The following is a 22,749-nucleotide window of genomic DNA, read 5'->3' as shown; positions in this document are numbered from 1 at the left end:
CCATTAATAGTCAATAGTATACCCTTTCTGAGCCACAACTGACAACAACCTCTTAGAGTAGTTCTTTACTAGGTTGGCACAGGTCTCCTGAGGGATTTTGGCCCATTCTTCCATTGCAAATTGTTCCAGCTGGTCCAAATTGCGTGGTTTCCAAGCATGGACATTCACTTTGAGCACCCCCCACAGATTCTCAATAGGATTGAGGTCTGGGCTCTGTGCGGGCCACTCCAGGACCTTGGTTTTGGTATCCTTCAGGAACTGTTGGACCAATTTCGATGTATGCTTTGGGTCATTGTCTTGTTGGAAGACCCAGCGACGACCTAAGGGTAGACTACGAGCAGATTTCTGCATATTATCCCTCATAATTTCAACATAATTTTCTTTTTTCATGATGCCATGCACCCGAACAAGGCTCCCTGTGCCTGAGGCTGCAAAACAGCCCCACAGCATGATGCTCCCACCACCATGTTTAACTGTGTTCTTAGAGTTGAAGGCCTTTCCCTTTCTTCGCCAAACATAAGCAACATCCATGTGCCCAAACAGTTCCAGTTTAGTCTCATCAGACCAAAGCACAGACTTCCAAAACTCATCTTTACCTTTCAAATGTTCACGGGCAAACCTCAGTCTGGCTGTGATGTGCCGCTCTTTGAGTAAAGGGGTTCTTCTGGGACGATGGCCCTGAAGCCCATCACGATGAAGAGCCCTCACAACTGCCCTCAACTCCAGAAGAGGCCAGGTCAGCAACAATCATCTTGGCAGATGTCTGGGGCTTCTTGCCGACATCTCTGACTATTTTCTTCTCCAGAGTTCTTAAAATCTTGCGCTTACAACCATGGCCAGGTTTGTTTCTTACAGAATTTGTCTCCTTGTACTTGGCAATGATGCAACGTACAGCAGTTCTAGACGCTGTGAAACGCTTGGAAATGGCAGTATAGCCTTCCCCCTTATCATGAGCCTCCACTAACTTCTTTCTGAGCTCAAGACTGATTTCCTTTGTCTTTGGCATGGTGAGTAAAAGTAGTCCCTCTCAATAATGTGTTCAAGTGCCCTGTTCCTTGGAGTCTTTTTATGCTGATAGAATGCTCAGGTGTTGTTAGGAAGTCTATTGACTGCAAAGGTGTGGTTTGAAAGCTGATTGGTTAATTGGTGTGTTTTGAAAGCAAAAAAATCACATGGGGGATAAATATTTGGGGGGCTATATTTGATATAAAGCAAGCCTAAAAATGTATTTCATATTCCAAAATGTACCAAAAGCTACTAAATAGCACTGGTGAATGTTTGATTATATCAAGTTTTAACAATGCTGCGAACATTGAGAAGAATTTTAGGAAAATGTTCCATAATTTTGGCCTCAACTGTATGTCAGTATCTACACCTGTGCTTTTCCTGCTTTGACATGTCAAAATGTCTGTGAAAAAGGCATCAGATACTGATGTTGGGCCATGGCAGTTCTAGAAATGGCTTGCAATTAGTGTTCATCCCAAAGGTGTTGGATGGTGTTGAAGTGAGTGATCTATGCAGACCAACCAAGTTCTTCTACATCAAACTGGAAAAACCCTTTTTTTCTCTAACATTTCATGAGTTCACTTTGCTCTGTAATTTGTGAAATATCTAAGTGTCTTGGGCACAGAAATGTTTTTGTATTGCCTTTGTCTCGTCATAAGATGACACAGGCTTCTCCCAAAAGATAATAAGACGATGTACAACAGACAGCATTGTGGAAAAAAATATTTCTCATCTTTTATTTACATTTGAACAAAAAGTGGCATGTCAAATTATTCATACCCTTTGCAAACTGTCGCAGTCTATGGGAAAATCCAAAGTTCTATACCATTCCAAATAGTCCAAGCTGTTTTAAAGCATCCTAATTACCCTGATTCATTGGGAACAGCCGTTTTAATCAACTGAACAGGTGAAAAACAGCAACTCTCTGCAGTTGGTTTGTGGAAAGTCATGGCTAAGACAAAGGAGCTCACTGAGGACCTGCGGCTGCGCATTGTGGCTGCTCACAAGTCAGGAAAGGGCTATAAGGCCATATCTAAATGTTTTCAAGTTCCAGTGGCTACAGTGCAAAGTATTATTAAAAATACAAGACGTTCTGCACTGCGGAAAATCTCTGAGGACGTGGTCGGAAGCCAAAAGTGACACCTGTGCTGGCCAGGAGGATAGTGAGAGAGGTGAAAAAGAATCCAAGGATCACCACCAAGGCCATCCTGGTGAATCTGGGCTGTGCTGGTGGCAACGTCTCAAGGCAGACAGTCCAACGGACACTGCACACTGCTGGGTTCCACGGACGCAGACCAAAGAGGATGCCACTTCTCCAGATAAGGCACGCCTTTGCAAATGCTCATCTGGACAAAGAAGAAGACTGGTCTTCTGTTTTATGGTCAGATGACGCAAAAATTGAATTGTTTGGCCACAATGATGTATCCTTCATTTGGCGTAAAAAAGGAGACGCCTTCAACCCTAAGAACACCATCCCCACTGTCAAACATGGTGGTGGGAACCTAATGCTTTGGGGGTGTTTTTCAGCCAATGGACCAGGGAACCTAATCACAGTAAACGGCACCATGAAAAAAGAGCAATACATCAAGATTCTCAACAACAACATCAGGCAGTCTGCAGAGAAACTTGGCCTTGGGCACCAGTGGACATTTCAGCACGACAACAACCCAAAACACACAGCAAAAGTGGTGAAGAAATGGTTAGCGGACAAAAACATTAACGTTTTGCAGTGGCCCAGCCAGAATCCTGACTTGAATCCAATTGAGAATCTGTGGAGGGAGCTAAAGATCAGGGTGATGGCAAGGAGACCCTCCAACCTGAAAGAGTTGGAGCTCATCGCTAAAGATGAATGGGCAAAAATACCAGTAGGGACATGCAAAAAGCTGGTCAGCAATTATGGGAAGCGTTTGATTGCTGTAATAGCCAATAAAGGCTTTTCTATTGATTATTGAGAAGGGTATGAATAATTTGACATGCCACTTTTTGTTCAAATGTAAATAAAAGCTGAGAAATATTTTTTTCCACAATGACAATGAGACGCCTGTGTCATTGCCAATCAAGAAAAAAACTTGCTGGTTGAATGAATAAAAGTAAGTTTAAGTCAAAATTTGCCAGGGGTATGAATAATTTCAGGCTTGACTGTAGTATACTTGCTTGGGTTGCATTTACGTAGGTCAGGTTTTTTTTTTAAAATCCAATTTTCTTTTCTAGTTGAACAAAAACAACTTGAAATGGCTCTTGTCTGGCCTTCCTTAAGCCAGGCTGTTTGAGCAAATATGTCAGTGGAAAAAGATGATCTCAGTGAGTTGACAAGTGTCAAAAGAAGTTTCGGAAAATAAGACAAGTGAAACAGTTGAATTTACAAATTAAATCTTTATATTTTTCCAAAAGAAATTAAGCCCAATCTATACCAAATTGAATTTTGCAGCCTGCCCTGTATCCACACAAGGCAACCGGCTGCTTGCTACAGGTCTTCTCTGCACAACTACAGTAAACAAGTCATCATGAAACATGCTTGATTTTTCAAGATACTTTTGCATTCAAACATTTTATTTTGGTAAAATCATACAATTGCACAGCTGAGTATTTCCCATGCAGTGCAGTAGCCTATAAGCTAATACAGAAAGCAAAGTCTACATCTAAAGAGCTCTAGAGTCCTCTCGCAAATGTGGAAAAAGTCTCAGGTTCTGCCTGCAAATACTTGCACAGAACCTTCAGTTCAACCCATACAATTCCAACAGCTGCCTTGGAAATCAATGCTGCAGACTTGCTCCACATTCACAGAGAACTCAAGGAGGTGTCATATGCAAATACAACAATAAGAATAAACCACATGTTTGTTTCTTTAAGGATTGCCATGTGCCAGACAGTCACTGGAGAAAAACAATTATCAGGTCAAATTAGAATAAAGAATCAATAATGCACACAATTGGAGAATCTGAACACTTCTGCACTGATATGCTTAGGAAATTTATTTGCTCTTTTGACAGCTATATTCCAAACCTTGGCATGTTTGTTCAATTCCATTATAAATTTTGTTGACCAATTATAATAATCTAATAGAGATGACTGGCCCTGAGGAGGCCCTGAAACAGCTGTGGATATTATTTACCGAGTCCAATGTATCTTAAACATTAAAAAGCTCACACTACCCCGAAATATATAAATTTCACGCATACAGGTGACATTCAACATTCAAGTGCCAGTGTTTTTTGTACTGTCTTTTGGTCAAGTTTCTGAAACTTTCAAAGAATCACTTTGAGGCTTACAAAAATAAATATTTGTCAAAAATGCTTAATAAATTACACAAAACTAGCAGCAAAAGTAGAATCTAGAAATCTGTGCAAATGGCTAAATTCCCCCGACTGCTAAATCCCCTGGTCCCAAATAAATCCTGGTTTAAACTTTGAGAACCCTTCCCCTTTGTAAACAAGCTGCGTTTTTCACAATCTCCTCACACACAATATTTGGAAGCTTAAGGACACATATCCAAGACATCTATATAAAACTCTAGATGTGCAATAAAAGAACTTTTGTAAAACTTGATGGGCACGACGTGCAAGGGCTAAATCAAGTAGCACCATTCAATCTCAAGTTCTCAACACTGTCAGTGCATCCGCTTTTAGTTCAATTTCTTAAAAAAAAAAACAAAAAAAAAACACAAAGGTTCAAGGCACAACACACCCGATGAGAAAATTGGGAGGTGAAACGCCCCATCTCGTGCTCTCGATGGCTGCTCCTCTTTCAGAGGAGAAGCCTGCTCTGGCTTCAGTAAGTCATAGATTTCTTTATATGTCTGAGCAGATAAACTCCCAGAGGACCTGACAGTACTTTAATGTTCAATAAGGAAGTGGACACCTCCAGTTACACTATGCAGCAATGGAAACCAAAGCCACTGACAATGGCGGTGCACTTGAAAACCACTCCCCACGCCTACCCCCGTTCCCCAAATCCCAGTGGTCAGAGTGCTGCTCTACCCTGCTCCGTTCCTTGCTGTTAAATTGATAAACCTCAGTGATCATTTAAATGCCTGTCTCTTAAAGATGAACCATGCCTCCAACGCAGCTTGAAAAGAGAAAACGTTTGTAATTAAGTTAAGCCTGCGACTCAGTTCACGTGTCCTTTCTCCTTGACCAAAAAACAAAACACTTGCAAGCGTAGAATACCATCTGGGCCTCATGGTTGCCAGTAAACACTAACACCACGCTATGCCCTCCCGATGCTGTGGTCCTTTATGCAGCCATTTTGAACTTCACTTTCAAGATGGCAGGCATTTTTTGTTTTGATACATATTTGTAGAGAAACAATTCAAAAATCAAAAAACTGAATCAGTTTTTCAATTTTGCACACACCTGCACCAAAAATGTCTCAAGTAAAAATAAACAAAAAACACCGCCCACTTAATGTAGCTAGCACTTGATAACATACTAGCTGCCGTAACACTGTCAAGTCAATTGAAAAATGTGGAGTAACAAGTTCCAGCAGTGATTATTCTTGTTTAAACCTCAGCAATTATTGGCACTGAGCTTAATGACTTCTGTGTTTCTTAAGATTACAATAGGAATGGCTATTTCAAAGACTATCATATCCATAAAAAGGAGCCTGTCCAGGATAGAGTGAGCAAAAAAAGTAAGAAAAACAAATGTAACTTTGTACCTCAGGATTAAAATACAGTTGCTTTGCAGAGTGGCCCAGTTTGTATTAGACATAGTAATGGCTCCCTTAGCTGTTTGACTATAGAAAAGGCTACATGATGTTCCTGCAATAAATTTGAAGTTCAAATGGAATCATGGCTCAGAGCCACAATACCCCAGTGTTTGCCAAGGTTTGATCAAGTCCAAGCTTATTTTGCCTTTCTAATATTTTTCAAACAAAATAGTAAAATCAAATTTAGAGCTCTTGGCCATGTTCATTTGGTGAAATGAAAACACAGGTTTCCTGTTTAAATTCCGAAGGCACAGTACATTAACATACAAATGATCCTCAGGTTATTCAATTGGGTTTTTTCCACAAAAAAGAACAAAAATACTTTTAACAATGAAAGTTCGAAGTTGCTATCGAACAATGCATGTCAGCATCCATGCTCACTCTGAGGTGTGCGAATCTCTGCGGTCTCCAGTGCATTGCACGTGCTGGTGACTTTCCTTTGCGTCGTGCTGCACTTCCTTTTTGAGAGAAGCGAATGGCAGAGAACCAGGGTTGGTAATGTACTGTGTGTCAGTGAAGCTACACAGGGAGGGTTGTTATGGTCTGGCTTAAGTTAACATGTGGTTTCCATTGGGATGGGTTGGCATGGCAACCTATTCCTATGGTGACTAGTTGCCCCACCAATCCACACTACCAGAGTGGCTGTAATTTCCTCCATAGCCATCATTGCTGTAGAAGTTGCCACCAAAGCCACCTGGGAAGGACAAAATCAGAGGTCAGACAGCCAAGTGGCAACAAAACTATTTAGAAAAAAATCAAAAACGGACACCGCTTGGCTTGTTTTCTTATTAGTAGGAAGCTTGAGAGTGATTGTATGAAATAAGAGCTCACATTTGTAAGATATTCTACACACAGGTCATGATGCTTTTAAGTTAACAGGCTAGAAAATTAAAAGTTTCCTTGCCTCCACCAAAGCCACGGTTTCCTCCATGACCTCCAGTGTTACGCCCTCCACGGTTGCTACTGAAGCTTCCAGAGCCTCCAGGTGTCTGACGGTAGTCTCTAGCTCCAAAACCGCCAGAGAACCTAAACAAGAACATTTGCTAGTTAGACATTATAGCACAAATTTTCTGATGATTAAACAAATTAAAGTTCGGTAGTGGTCGAAGCTGAGTTGTTTAAAATGGAGGGCAAAGCAACTGCCAGGTATAATATATTGGTCTATTCAACTTAATTTCAATTTACAAGTATGTCAATATCATTTGAATGAATTATTCAATGGCTAAGGTATGGTTCAACTGAGCATTTGTTTCAGAGCACATACTATCCAACTCCATTCCCAAATGTCAGCAATTCACCTGGCTCATGGAATTTTGTCAACAATTACCTCTTAGAGCGTCCACGGCTGCTGCTTTTGTGCTGATGCTCATAGGCTAGGCTCTCAAGCCAGGAGGGAACCTCCTGCTTGGCCTCCACCAAAATGTCCAGCAAATCTTTGGTTATGTTGCTGTTTTTGTCGTTAAAGAACGACGTGGCCAGACCTGTTAAAAAAAAATAAATGAATAAAAAAAACGGAGGTTATACAAATAAATTAATATATCAATGCAACATAAAGCCATAACAAACAAAAGAAAAAACAAACAAACAATCATACCAAGGTTGCCCACACGTCCCGTACGGCCAATACGGTGAACGTATTCCTCAATGTCACTGGGCAAATCAAAGTTAATAACGTGCTTCACATTGCTTATGTCTAAGCCTCGAGCAGCCACCTGGAAAAATAAGAGGTTGGAAAAAAAATATTTCAATGATCATGTCCACAACATCAGACAATTTATAGTGTTATAGCGTTTCACTGGCCAAATTAATCATAGAACTTAAGTTTATTAGCAATCAGCATAAGCAACAGTTTCCTTCAAGAACCAGTTTGTGTCGTTTCCTCATGGTTCCTGCATTTGTCACCATGGACCAACAGGGGACACACACACAAACAAACAAAAATAAAATAAATGAAAGTTAACAAAAGATTACTTACAGCTGTAGCCACCAAGATGGGGCAGCGTCCAGACCGGAACTGATGCAGAGCTTCCTCTCTATCTCTCTGGGATCGATCTCCATGGATGCTGGTGCAGGCATAACCCTCGTGGTAAAGGAAGTCTTCCAAAGCATCTGCTCCTTTCTTGGTTTCCACAAACACCAGAGTCAATGAGTCTTTGCCTGTGTTGCCAGAAATAAAGAGGACGCGACAGAGGGAGGAGAGCAGGATAAAGAGCGATAAAGGAGAACAAAAGAAAATAAATCATTCAAAACTGGAGACAAGGGTATGGGGAGGATTTTTTGTGACTCAGAAGATGGGATCAGAAACTTAAAACTGTCGTTTAAAAAAAGGTTAGCAATTACAAGATCATGAAGTAAAGAAGAAAATCAAAAACCAAAATGACAACTTGGAAATGGAGACGGGGGTTGCATAAAAAGCTTTACTTTTACTGACAACCATTAATGGACAACCATTTCTTCAGTCTTTCAGCACAAAGTGCTTGAGATGACAGCTAAATAACCCAATTATGCTTAAATTAGGAATGTCCGAGCAAGTTATTTTTTTGTCTCTGGATCAAGTCCTAATATTGGGTGTGTGCTGATACTTTGTCTGACCCAATACCTATATTTACTTAAAGGGTAACTCAACCAATATTCTGCATTTGTGGAAAAAAGGAGTATAAAGCCTTTTGTAGCAGCAGAGTAAAATCCAACAAATTACCTGCAGGGATGTCTTTCAGTGGATAGGCTTTTTTGTTGGTAATATAGGCAACAGATTTTTAGAAATGGAGAATGGGTGGAGCAAAAAAGGCAGCATCTCTGGTTCTGCTGTATCAGTTTTGATCATTTGTTTTTAAACCGTCCATAATGAGTCCAACAGTGTTATAGGAGAGACCAGTTGCTTTTCAACTGACTCATTGAAATAAAGCTGTTGTCTCCTAAATCTGGCACACCACACTTTTCCTGAGCCATTTGATCCCAATACTGATGTTTCTGGTTAAACACTATTGAGTGTATCAGCTTCAGTTGTTGAAGCATGGCGAATGTGACTCATGACATTTATGCTAAGTGATCTGCTAGAGATCAGACACTGTTGGAGTTGTTTCCACTACATAAACACAGACCATTTGGGGTTGTACGATGGACTTACAGACCATGCTTCTTTAACCACATAAACAACGTTTCACTGTGTGAGGAAATCTGCTACAGAGAGCGCACAGTGTAATATTGGCCTTTTATCAGTTTACTCATGGAACGAACGATAAGTTCAGTGATGATTGTCATCTTTAACAGTGATGGCAACCAATATTTGGCATTAATGGCTACCAGAAAAAAAAAGCTTGAGAAAAAAAAAAAAATGTTGGGGGTGATGGGGTAGGACAAGCCATTTCAAATTCACAGCTAACCTGCAACTACTTTAACAATGCACTTTGGCACAAGCCAGTATAGTAAAAAAAATTTAAGAAAATATAAAAACATCCATCAAAGCTCCATCCTCTCCAATTACTTATGTCTGGGTACTTTAAAATGAAGCACAGATTAGCACAACCAGAATAGCTTAATTGTCAAGGCAAAAACAAGACACTTGGCTTGCCATTTCCATGCCGTTACAGCTATGTGACTAATGGAAACTGAGAGCTCTTTCTATGACAACCAGCCAACATGATCATGATGAGCCAGCTGACCTTACTGCTGGTGTTGGTTAACACTGTGCTAAAAACGACTCCTCTTTCAGTGGGGAGAGGTTGTACTATCGACTCGAATTCTGTATTTGAGATTTAAGTCACTGTGGTGCGAGGCAAATATTATTGAACATCCTACAAGCTCTTGTTGGAAATGAAAGAAAAACAAAACTGAGGCAGCATGTCAGCTAGGGAGCAGAGGGACAGGATGAGCTGTGGGATGTGATGTTTCTGGTTTGTGGGTCAGAGTGAAGTTATGGTATGTTCATACTTACCGGGTTTCTCTGGTGCCTCTGTCACATTTTCCTGAACCTCACTGGGAATAACTAAGATAAAACCAAACCAGCCGGTAAATGTAAGCTGCTCAGTACACAAAAATATCAGCTTTAGATCATCATGAGAAGTCAACCCCCATAAAACACGGTAAGCAACTTCAATCCCTGCTCACCACTGCATGAGATTTTTTTTTTTTGATATTTTTTCTTTCACTGCAAGGTCTTGCTATAATGAATATTAGCACAGATGTATCTAAGTCAATATTAGCTTGATATGAGGCAGACACAGGATGATGGGTTAGAGTCCAATGTGACCTTCATGGGCGGGGGAAAAAAAACAACAAAAAAATATGTTTCTTATTGTATATGCATTCCTCACCTGTGGCATTGAGCAGGTCAAGAAGGAAGGACCTCTTGTCAGTCTCTTCTACCCAGACCACCTTCTGTGTGATGTTTTCTGAGGTAGAGCCAACACGCCCCACTGCCAGGAAAATGTAGTCCTCCAGGAAGTCACGAGCAAGGATCTACGCACAACAAAATCAGATAAGTATGCAGATATTTGTCTAACTGAGCAAGATAATGAGGACCTGATATATCAATGTACCTGTATCTCCTTAGGGAAGGTGGCACTGAACATCATGGTCTGCCGGATGCCTTTAGGTGGCATTGTATCTTGCTCCACAATTCGTCTGATCTGTGGCTCAAAACCCATGTCCAACATGCGGTCAGCCTCATCCAGGACCAAGTAGCTGTAGAGAAACATCTATTTAACTAAGGCAATAAGAGAGCACAGACCTCCAACACCAATAGTACACTCTTCTAAAAAATGCAAATCTGCAAGCCCAACCGCTATGCATGTCTGGATATATTTCTCAAATCACTAGAATATTGTCAAAATATCATTGTGCCTTGCTGAAGCCTCATCATCTGGGCAAAGTTCTCCTGAATATCTTTGGTGGACTTTATTACAGACTAATTCAGATTTGGATGTGTGTAAGAGTATAAGTAGTTGCATCATATGTGTATTTACGTTTCCATAGCCACTTAAATGTTTTAAACAATTTTCTCATAATTGCAGTCATACAGTATTTCATATACTTGTCAACTCAATCTGTTACTCTGCAGCTTCAATAATCCAACACACTGGATAGCTACAGCAAGCTCAAAGGGTTAAAACTCAAATTCAAAATACCCATATGGGTTTTTTTGGGCACGCTATGTGCCAGGAGAAGGACAGGAAAGACCGTTGACTGACAAGATGATAACGTATTTGTCAGGCTCCCCATAAGCATTGGGTTTAAATTCAAAGTACTGTCAAATGGTTGCTTTTACTTTTTGCTTCGACTACAAAGTTAATGTGGGAATAAAGGTTTGTTTCCTTTCTGATAAGTTGGAGGTGTGCAGCCTCGTCTGCAGCTCTTTAACAGCTCCTTCTTGTTCTGTTACTCCCAAAGACTGTATAGAACTATTCTCTGACATATTCCAAACTTATCCACTGTCAAAAAAGACGAAAATTATCATTGTTTTGTAGACACATTTTTGCTGAACGAAAGCAGATAGTGCCAAGTACGGAGCATTTCCTGTGTCAAGCCTACTTCAAAATAAAAGTCCACTTGCGTTTCAACAGTTAATTGCTATTTAAGTGAAGCTGCAGCAGCAGGAAATGGTTCGTTTACATTTGCAATAACAGGGTTTCTGCAGGTTTGAACAAGTCAAATTTAAGACTTTTTAAGACCTTTTTGAACTAAATAAGACCTACACGAAGTACGAAACAGTAAGGAAAAATAAAGTCCCAGAATTACTTTCAAAAATAACTAAATTTATTGCCATTCACAGAGCAACTCAAACAATGAAGAATGGAGTGAGTGTGTGTCAAGGTTATTATAGTTTTTAAATTTCATTAGTGACAGACATGATGTGCACTGATTTTGGAAATATGGCTCATGACATGTCTATAGAAATGTATGATCCAGCTTTTTCCCCACAGTCTAGTGTTAAATTTTTTTTTTTCCAAAGAAAAAACAATTCTCAATAAATTGTATTATTGTAGCGCAATGCTTGTACAATAGCAATATTTAAGAATTGCAATACATATCAAATTGGCACCCAAGTATTGTAACAGTAATAGCATTTTGTCTGTGCCAATTTCTACAGTTGGCCATGTTTTGTCACTATTGACCTTTTGTACCATCTACTGGATTTTGAAATATATATTATGCCAAAGCCGATTGCCATATCTGGTCATGTCAACAAAACTGAAAAAAAAAAAAAAATAAAAAAAAAAAAAAATATTGTGTATCCGCCCCATGATTCAGATCCACTTTTTCATGAAAAATTGGGCTGTAGTTTTCCCTAATCCTGCTGCCAGAACTAAAAAACAACATCATCACCTCCTTGGTGAAAGTAATAACAAAAAGACAAATATTGAAGTACATTGCAATATTAATCTCAGTATGGATCCCTTTGTTATACTGACTTGCAATAGTCCAGACCAATCTTGCCCCTCTCCATCATATCAACCAGACGTCCAGGTGTGGCCACCAGCAGGTGACAGCCTCTCTCCAAATCCCTTATCTGCTGGCCAATATCAGCACCACCATACACCACACAGGGGCGCACACGTGAGCGATAGGCAAACTAAAATGTTACGAGAAAGGAAAACAAGCTTAAAGATACATATTCAGTGTCCAGGAAAACAATGTTTTGTGTCATGGATGGTGTCAGCTAGTCAGAAGTATTCTTGAAACTCACCTTCCTGGCCTCATCATAGATTTGCAAAGCCAGTTCTCTAGTGGGAGCCAGGATCAGGGAAAGTGGGTATTGCTTACGACGACCATACCTTCCATTTTCCTGAAGATGAAAGAAATATTGTTTATTATGAACAAGTCAGATGGTAATGCAAAATATCTTCACTGTGTATTCTTTCCCCAGTACCTGTCCATTGTTCTTAGCGGCCTGAAGGGCATCTCCAGGTCCATCGGTGTAAATCTGACTCAGCACTGGCAGCAAGAAAGCAGCAGTCTTACCAGAGCCTGAAACACAGCAGGGATTATACTATTTTAAACTCAAATGTATAACCATGGAGCCAAAGGGTATAACCTGAATGACCCACAAACCTTTACGTTCCATTTAAAATGTTATAATAACCCCCCACATTAAGTGCACGTTTTCAGAAACACTTACCAGTCTGGGCGCAAGCCATCAGGTCTCTCTTGGACTTGATGATGGGAATAGCATGCTTCTGGACCGGAGTGGGACGAGTGTAGCGACTCAAGTTGATATTGCCCATGACAATCTCCCCCATGTCTACATCATGGAACTACATAATGATTCGACAAATCAGTACAAGATAAACTGTTCCATCAAACCCTTTAAAAGTCTATTTTAATTACACAAGCTCTGCTGAGTATGGACTTACACTTTCAATGTGGGGCGGGCAGTTGCTTCCAGTGGCTTCCACAGGAATATCATCATATTTCTCAAAATTTATCCCAGTGTTGCTTCCGGAGAAAAGCTCACTAAAAATTAAGGTTTGCCAAAGTTGTGGTCAAATGCAGATACAAGATAGCTGTACATTGTGTTATTGTGTTTTGTGAGCAGAATCTGTCTTACTGTTCCAGGCGCTCATTGGGAGCAGTGGGCTTGGACCAATCATCATCTCTGGAGTCTTCCACCCAGCGAGTGTTTCCTCCACCAGCAAAACCCCCACGCTCATATCTGTACACAAACAGTGTTTAAAAGTGTGGAGCTAAAACAAACCCTTTAAATTCATGTCTCCTTCAATACAAATGAATCTGCACAACACAATTGTTAAGACTTTTCTTCTTCAAAAATCAAAAGGCAACCTACACCATGCACTTTTCATTACTTCAAAAATAGCTGTAGCAACAACAGCTACACTTTGACTGTATAACTTAACATGCAACTCAACAGCTTTACCAACTTGTGTCTCCATATAGAATTATTTCCGTGTTTATTGCGAGTTAAAGCGTTACTTCATCGTTTATTTAACCTTTTTATGTTAAATAACAGATCTTGAGTGATGGTCCATAGTGATATTCTATTTAAGGCTGCATGGAGATACCATCTTTAACTTGGCCACCAGTGTGTTGGCTATTCTGACAGGTATGTTTTAATTAGGGCTTCCAAAAGAACCCGTTCATTTCGATTTATTAATTACAGAAAAAATGACGTGTTAAAAAAACGCAGATTAATCATGTTCTGAGACACCCCTTGACCTTACGTCACTGAACACGTTCCACAGCAGCTTTATAAACATGATGGAGGCAGATAACTCAACGCTGCTGAGCATACTGAATGGAGAAGTCAAACTCCAGCCATTGTTTCTAACTGTCAAAAATTGAGGTCGGAGCTCAGCCACCAACCATTGCTCTCCACTCACTCACTACAAACTGCCCTGTTCTTAAAAAGGTGCCACACTGCTCTGAAGACCAGAAGCCAAGCTTGGTGGACGATATACAAGTCTGAGATTCTACTCTAGACAATTCCATTTTAGTGACAGCCTAATGTTTTTTAAGCACAAAATTACGTTATTTGTCAAAAATGATAAAACATTGTCAGGAACGATCATAAAAATGCCAAAACACACTGGAGTGGAACTTAACAAAAAGACGCCCAGATGGAACTGTTGACAGAAGCACCATTTAGTGCAACTTATTCCGCAAGGAATTTCTTAATCATCAGAATAATTCAAGCTTAGAATATCACCTCCTTTTAAAGTTTAGAAAGTCCATTTATTCACTCATCTACCAAAATCCATTTGCACTGAAATATTTTTAAATGCTTATGCCATCTTGGCCTATGGATGAATTACGAATAAATAATCACAAAGCTTGTAATTAGATTAATTTTTTAATTGCTTGACAGCCCTAGTTTTATTACATCAATTACTTCCAACTTACTGGTTAGGTTTTATCGACTTTTAACTATTCTCAGCATAAATAAGAGGATTTGAAGTGCTCATCACAGAATACAAATTATACTGAATGTCTAAAACTTGAAACATCAAAGAACATGAAGATGCTTTACAGGCTCAAAAAAACTAAAAGTGCAGTCCATTACAAATGTAATAAATTTACACACCTTCCCCTTGAGCCTGCCCCACGGTCATTGAAGAAGGCTGACTTGTTCCTATCAGAACGTCCCCCAAAACTGTTGTAGGCAGCATCCCTTGGAGGTCCTCCCCAGCTGCCATCTTTGTTGTCATAACTGCCAAACCCTGTAGTAACCAGATCAACCCATCAGTTGTGTAGTTTCTTCTGCAAATAATCTCAGAGCCAAAAGTCAATAGTGAAGCTTACGTTCCCCTAAAGCAAAACGCCATCAGTCGTTTCATCTTAAGTGCACAGCTACTGTTAATTATGATTTATAATTAAATGTAAATCTATCATGTATATTCAGCATAAATAAAGAGTCTTGATATCATAACTGTATAAACAAGGGTGGGGGAGGGCCAAGTTTACATCTGAGGCTACACTGTCATCTATCCAAATCTAGAGCTATAATTAAACATTCTAAGGCATGTCAGGATTTCCCCACCTGCATTTTGCAATGGTTGATTAAACGAGCCTCCACCCCTGTTACCACGGTAGGCGCCACGCCCACCTCTATCATTGCGAGGGGGTCCTCGCCCTCCAAAGCCCCCATTTGTGCGGTTGTCATGGTAACCATTCACAAATCCATTGCTGCGTCCACTGTCCCATCCTGGTGAATCTTCATGGAAGACAAAAAACAGAATACAAGGCTTGAGGAGGCACATAATGCTGCATGTGTTACTTATTTGTGTCAGTATACATTTGGCTGTACTCAAAGTCCTGACTAACCATGAGTCTCTCTTCCACTGCTTACCTATTCTTAACCTTATTACTGATAGGTCGGATGCAAGCAGTCCATAGTAGACTAGAACCTTGACTGAAAGCTTGCACAATTGTGAAAAACATACACTCCAACAACATTTGTGTCACCAGGTAAAATAATGTTGTTCAATATAAAAACAGTAGCAAAAATGCAAAGCAAGTTCTAGACCTGTGCATGAGAACAGACGCAGAGAAATCAAAGGTTGTGGATAAAACAAATATAATCCACTGACTTTTTTTTTTTTTTTTTTTTTTAAAATATAACCACCCAGACACTGGCCTTATTTGAGTAGGATGACTTCTGTACAAAGAGACCTACTGAGCCCCCTCTCAGCCTGTTTGGGACATTTACCACAGCGATCTGCCCAGCTTCGGACACTGGCTGTGTCATCGTTCCCATCTGTGGCCACACTGTTACCAGTGCAGACTGAGGATGAGGCTGGTGGGGGGATAAATTATAGTTATTGCTTCCATGCTAAGTAGCTGAGGCTATGTCACTACAGCATCAAGGGGCAGACCAACCACACAGATCTAGTCTCAGATTAGTCTTGCTTTGAATGAGAATTGGTTCAGCCAAATGGGCCGATTCTAGATCTGTGGTGATGACATTTACTTAACACCTGTGTGCCAACAGCGTTGTGGTGCCCTCTTCAAGTAAGCACAAGGGGAAAAGGGTTGTAGACAGGCAGAGTTTTTTGTCTCTGATGTTGATCTGAGTAATTAAATTCAGAATATCAGGCAAAACAACAATACACTGTCTATTACTTTTTACACAAGCCCAAACAGTGGCCCGTCGATGGCAACAGGACATGGATTTGCATCTGTACGGGTAGTATTTGGGACCTCTCAGACAGAGCTGCATTGCAAAGAAAAGGGCATTGAAGTGGTTACCTAAATTTAAGAAATTCTTCAAAGTCCAAATTTTTAATAGATGTTGCCTTTACTTTTAAAAGTGCAGTGTGGTAAATTCGGCAAAAACCAAACAACATAAAAAGTACATCAGGATTTGTGGTAGAATTTAGCTACTCAGACTGGAAGACAAAAATGATGCACGTGAACATTGCAACGAACGCCACAATTCACATCAACCCAAACCATCAAAATAAAGAAAAATGCTACTTTTAGAAGTACTAAAACAATGCAAGTTAAAACTTGATAGCAAAGCTAGCCCTTGAAATGATGATACATCATAGCAACCAAACATTAAAGTTGTAGTAGATCAATTTAATCCACAAATGCCAGACAAACTGCCAAGGAGAAGACCTCATAATGACTACTTTGAAATAACTTTGCAGAAACAAACGTCCCCTTCAGACGCTACAGGTCAAGTGAGTGGTATGCAGATTTCTGCTCCACTCTCGAGTGCATCAGTAGATTTAAATAGTTATTCTACCTTCACACCAGAGAGAAATAACCAATCAATGAAATCACCAGTAGCAGTCAGTTGTCAGAACAAAGGCCTGCGTGCACTGTGGTTCTCAACACGTTACTCAATAGTCACCGTTAGTACTTAACCGCGTGCCATCAGTGGACCAACAGCTACAAGGTCTAGAAAACGTTCACAAGAACAGACTTCAGATTACTGAATGGGATTGATTTACAGTGCATTCAGAAAGTATTCAGACCCCTTCACTTTGTTCACATTTTGTTATGCTGCAGCCTTATGATAAAATCGTTTAAATTAATTTTTCCATCTCATCAATCTTCACTCAATACACCATAATGACAAAGCAGAAACAGAATTTTACTGCCTGCAGAGCTCAGAGACAGGATTGTGTCGAGGCACAGATGGGAAAATTTCTGCTGCATTGAAGCACAGGGGCCTCGATAATTCTTAAATGGAAGGAGTTGGGAACAACCAGGACTCTTCCTAGAGCTGGCCGCCCAGCCTAACTGAGCAATTGAAGAGAAGGGCCTTGGTATAAGAGGTGAGCAAGAACCCAATGGTCACTGGCTGAGCTCCAGAGACCCTGTGTGGAGCTGGGAGAAACTTCCAGAATGACAACCATTTAGGGTGCTCCTATTGATCGGGCACCAATCGTTATCGGCCGATATACGTTGTATAAAGTTTGATCTGTGGTCTCAATAGAACCCAATCAGAAGAGCCGATCGATAAACACAGGAGACAGTTTCTCTATGCGCTGCTAAAATGTCACAGCCACACACACCACAGGACACTGCTGCTCACTGGCTGCTAACAGCTAACAAACTTTCCACCTACCAATATCAATACAGATTTTCAGTGCCCTTTTGGTTAAACCAGCTCAACATATTAGCAAGGTCCTGCCAGCAAGCCGTTTGTGACTGAGGGGATAGATGGATCGGTACCAAGGAACAATTCTCGTAACATTAGGTCTCATGTTGAATGGCCAGCCAATGATTATAGCTAGCGCCGACACAGCGCTGTGGAGAGAGAACTATGGTAACAGCAGGACTACTGTTTGTTTTGAACCTTACAGCGTGAGAGCAAACAGCAACCAGAGCTAACAGCTGACACAGCTAATGGCTTACAGCAGAGGCACACAGCAGAGTTTCTGTTCAGATGAACATGAAGTGTTAAACAGTAAACTGCAGTTTAATGTGACAACACAATAGGTTTACACTAAATAAACATACTGAAGTAGACTACGTTTGCTGAGTACAGTTGACTTTGAGTTTGTAGATACAGGCACATTACATAAGCATACATTTTATCAATCTTCTGTCAGAGATAAATGTAACCAGATACAAATAGCGACCAGGTGGTGGAATACTGGCCTCAGGAAACAAATGCCCAAATCATTAATTAATTAATTAATTAATTAATTAATTAATTTATATATATATATATATATATACACATATACATACACACACACACACGATTAATTATTTCCTCAACATTTTAATGCCACTTAACTATGCCAGTAATAGCTAACAATTTTAGATGTCTTTGTCCTTTTGATCTTCATCAGCCGATACTGCTTCTAGCCATCGGTGATCAGCCCAAAAAATCCTGATCAAAGCACCTTTAACAACCATCACTGCAACACCCCACCAATCTGGGCTTTATGGCAGAGTGGCCAGACTCCTCAGTGAAAGACACATGAAAGCCTGCTTGGACTTTACAAAAAAACACCTTACGGTTTCATCAGACCAGAATCTAGTTTCTCACAGTCTGAGTGTCCATGATTGAACTGTTTGGCCTCCATGTGTGTCTTAATGAAAACCTGGTCCGGAGTGCTCAGGACCTCAGACTGGGCCAAAGGTTCATCTTCGAACAGGACAATTACCCTAAGCACACAGCCAAGACAACTCTGAGTAGCCCAGCCAGAGCCCTGACTTGAACCCAATCGAAGATCTCTGGGGAGACCTGAAAATGGCTGTCCACCAACGGTCTCCATCCAACCTGGCAGAAAATCCCCAAATCCAGGTGTTTAAAGCCTGTCACGTCATAACCGAGAAGACGCCATGCTGTAATGGCTGCCAAAGGCGCTTCAACCTAAATCTAAAATTTTGTTTCCACTTTGTCATCAAGGTGTATAGAGTGTAGACTGATGAGGGGAAAAAAATATTTAAATGAGTTTAGCATAAGGCTGTAACATAAAATGTGAACAAAGTGAATGGGTCCGAATACTTTCTGAATGCACTTTATGTCAATGCAGCAGTGTACAGCTCCGCGTCTTTGCAAAAAAACCCTAATTTGATGACTGACTAACAGAGGTTAAAGGGTATGATTCAAAAAAGGTGTCACATTCTTTCGCAGCTGATAATGTCGTTATTAGTAGGACAGTCACACTTGTGATGCAGTGCAGAGTCTTTAAAGCACCATCACATGCATTATAAGCAACTTCATTTGCAAGCTTTGGGAAATGCTGTGTTAGGCCCAAATTTCCGCTGTTTAATCAAGTGACCATGACAAAGCAGGGGGGCTGTAATTATGCCCCAGTCTCCAGCTATGTACACTATAAAACTCTGACAAGTAAACGGCATGGCATGCAGGTAGAGGTCAAGGTATACCACATCCGTTTCGCCAACCCCCACTGTAGGCATGGTAAAAGGCAAGCTCTTGAGAGGCCAGTCTTGGGTAACCTGAGCAAAGGTAGGGAAGCAGGCTATAAAAAGACTCACCCATAATTACTGGCTCATGCTGTATGAGTGTTGGGCTTGGCTTTACTCTAATAGTTACCAATCTTACAGTCATCCCATCCTGAAGTATAGTTATTTCTGTGTCTTTGAGGACACTCTGCCTGCCATGGTTGTGGGCACTGTTTAGAAGAAACTTGGGGGACATTGCAGGTGAAATATGGGCTTGAATGTATAGAGACAAAATATTTTAACATATCTATCATACTCTTAAAAGAAAGTTACCTCACTTTTTTTGAACTCCTTAACCCAAAGAGATTATGCTTATATCAAACTGACCTTAACCTGTAACAATTCTTAATTTGAGTGCAAGCATCCCAGCAGAGAGAAGCGCATCAAACAATAATGAGCCCATCATTAACTAACTGTAAAATGTATATCTACAACCCAACCATCTCCTCCTTCGCACAGGTTTTTCTGTTGTGTAGAATGACTATTACATGCATCTGATAATGCAGTTTGCCCTCAGCGAAAGCAGACAGAAGGGACTTACAGAGATTTATTGGTGCCACTGAATAACCGCACTGTCTACCAGCGGAATAAGCATTTCCTGCTGTGGAATAAGAAAACAGTAAAACGAGAAAAACGTCAAGTGTGCAATGACACAGAACCATGATTTGATGATTTTTTTTTTTTATGTAAACCTATCTGGCTGAGTATGCCAGGCACAACATGCATTTTGATTTTAAGCCTTTAAGAGGCTAAACAGATTTACAAAAAAAAAAAAATAATAAAAAAAGAGAAGAAGAAAATTACAACCACCTTATCTGTCTTACAAATATGGGTACATTGTTCAAAATCTTGAAATGCCAATACTTAGGATACAACCATCACCCCATCCACCCTCCATATTTCCCATTTTCAGAGCAGGAAAACAGCTAGCACTCCTCTTGTTAACGTGAAACAACAATAAGCTTGGGAAACCTTAACCATGTTCTCCCCATGCCCACTTCATGAAAATATTAACTAAAATGTTTTAACATAATTGGCTTTAAATCTGTCCCATTGTCTTTCTAATTAAAATTCCAGGCCATTTTACAGTAACACTTGCCCCACTTTATCCATGTCAAAATAAGCTATAGTGCACAGAAAACAAAAACCCACATGTCACAGCTTTCTCCCATCCTTCTGTGCACTATTCTAAATGAAAATGTCCTTAATATTCCTGTGGCCTGAAGCAGCAAAACCCTGCAGAACCAGAATTTGTGTCTTAATTCTTAAAGACTGATGTGATAAGAAACAAATATTTAATTGTTGTCCCTCAACTGTGCTTGCTTTTACCATGCTCTGATTTTAATATTAAACAACACTACAATTCAAACCCGCTTTGATGGTCTGATTGTTAAAATCGAACTCACCATTTTTAGAGGCATCTTTGTTTCTCAAGTGAGGTGGAATGTAACGCCCTGGGTAGGGGGGGAGACAGTTAAACACATTTGTTTTCTGAGATTGGTATTTACAAATACACTATACATACAAGAACCTTCAGAAAAACACTGTCACAGTATGCTACAGTAAAGATGTTTCAACCAGTTTTCTGTATTGCTTGGATAAACAAAATAAATAACTTGAATGTAATAATACAAAAGTGTCAAATTATATGAACAGTACCATAAAGCTTAAACTGATTCTAACATAATCAATGATGACACCAACATATCTTCAAAAATCAACTTTGTTACTTACTGCCAGTGCCTCCGCCTTGGCCGTCAGGAGAGTTCAAGTCTAGGACAGCAAGCTACGGAAAGGCAACAATTTTAAAAATATTAGTTAAGCCAACATCAAGTTCACCAAGAGTTCTGAAACTACCAACAACAGAAAATGAGCTTAGGGCAAAACAATGACTATCGGTGAAATGACATTGGAATCTAATATCTTCAGTCATTTTGTTTTTGACTTGTTAAGACTGGCTTTGTCCAACCTACGACATGGCACGGCACAGCCATGTAGTCGGTGATCGTTTCAAAAGGCAAATGCTGACAGGTTAAGATGACATAAAAGTATAATCATTTTCTTCAATGCCCTCAGTTAAATTGCTTAGCCAATTTTATACAACCCGAACGATCCATTAAATAGTGACCATTCAATCTCAAAACCATTATTGGTCGCTGAAACCGACTGCCAACATTCTTTTCTGCGCCACGTTTCAGGTTGAGAAGGCCTAACATTAGCCGGGCTAACTTTGTGTGATACCGGCCGGACGTAAAGGTTAGCTAACGTTGTAAATTTCCATTGGGGTTAACTGAAATAAAATGACGAGGGGTAATTAGTACATGACACATCATTCAAGTTTAACACTTCTGTTACATTTTAAGGGGAAACACAGTACTGACAGTCTAGTTAGTTTTGTTCGTTGGCACAACGTAGTGACGAGCTCCGCCATCACAATTTCTCCAGCGACATCATCACCTCCATTTTACCAGCCGCAACGTTAGCTTAGCTAGCTGAAGGCTAGCGACTTAGCTAATGAAGCTCCTTTTTTCTCTGTCGAAACTACATGTGCGTAATGGAAAATCTCCAAATTTATATGATAGAAGCAAAGAAGTAACCACTTGAAAGTACTTACCTGCTGATCTAGACCGTGTGGATTATCAACGACCACATGACTCATAACTAAAGAGAGTAGTGGGGATTATTTCAGAAGAGAACGGATTTTCTTTGTTAGCACGGCCGGCAATGCTGTAACGTAAACTTAGCTTTCTTTTCTATACTTAATCTTGAGTCAGCAGTTATCTACAAAGTAAGATAGACAACAACGTTTATATTAAATAAATAAAACGATGATCTCTGTTATAAATATAAAGTCCGTTCAAGTTCCCGAATGAAATGACTGCTGTGTAGCTGAAACCCCCTCCCGGCTGGCTTGATCGTGGTGGAATGAGACGTTGAGTGATCAGGTAGCGCGAGATATCGCCTCTGTAACCCCTGGCCACAAATATCGCGATGTTTCTTTTCTTTTCTGTTTTTTTTAAATCTCCGATTGGTTTGGCCAACACGAGCAAGCGAGGAAGTGCCTACATGAAACCAGGCACCACGTTTGGTGTTTCTCGGTCATGCAACAGAGCAATGTTTGTTACACTTAAACTATCCAATATTACTCAA

General features: G+C 40.2%; 1 protein-coding gene across 7 annotated transcripts; it reads right to left on the bottom strand.

The window, feature by feature from the left end:
* Positions 1 to 3,358: 3,358 nt before the first annotated feature.
* On the bottom strand, positions 3,359 to 22,526 carry ddx3xa (DEAD-box helicase 3 X-linked a). 7 transcript variants are annotated; one of them, XM_073473833.1, is made up of 20 exons: positions 22,214 to 22,526; positions 21,334 to 21,385; positions 21,006 to 21,053; positions 20,141 to 20,200; positions 15,206 to 15,379; positions 14,750 to 14,885; positions 13,259 to 13,363; positions 13,065 to 13,164; positions 12,830 to 12,965; positions 12,581 to 12,678; positions 12,398 to 12,496; positions 12,123 to 12,283; positions 10,251 to 10,395; positions 10,026 to 10,170; positions 9,647 to 9,697; positions 7,688 to 7,869; positions 7,307 to 7,424; positions 7,040 to 7,193; positions 6,617 to 6,738; positions 3,359 to 6,406 (listed from the first exon to the last, which is right to left on the bottom strand). In XM_073473833.1, exons 1-20 carry the CDS (start codon positions 22,256 to 22,258, stop codon positions 6,321 to 6,323), a joined length of 2,217 nt encoding a protein of 738 aa, XP_073329934.1. In that variant the 5' UTR covers positions 22,259 to 22,526; the 3' UTR covers positions 3,359 to 6,320. The 7 variants fall into 7 exon arrangements, with proteins under 7 accessions (XP_073329934.1, XP_073329937.1, XP_073329935.1 ...); XM_073473836.1 differs by having other exon boundaries at positions 15,272 to 15,379; positions 22,214 to 22,514; XM_073473834.1 differs by lacking the exon at positions 9,647 to 9,697.
* Between the last annotated feature and the right edge of the window lie 223 nt (positions 22,527 to 22,749).

This window comes from Pagrus major, chromosome 9, assembly GCF_040436345.1.
Source record: "Pagrus major chromosome 9, Pma_NU_1.0".
In the NCBI taxonomy this organism is placed as follows: Eukaryota; Metazoa; Chordata; class Actinopteri; order Spariformes; family Sparidae; genus Pagrus; species Pagrus major.
Note: the sequence above shows the minus strand (reverse complement) of the source record. Positions and strands in the feature narration are given on the sequence as shown.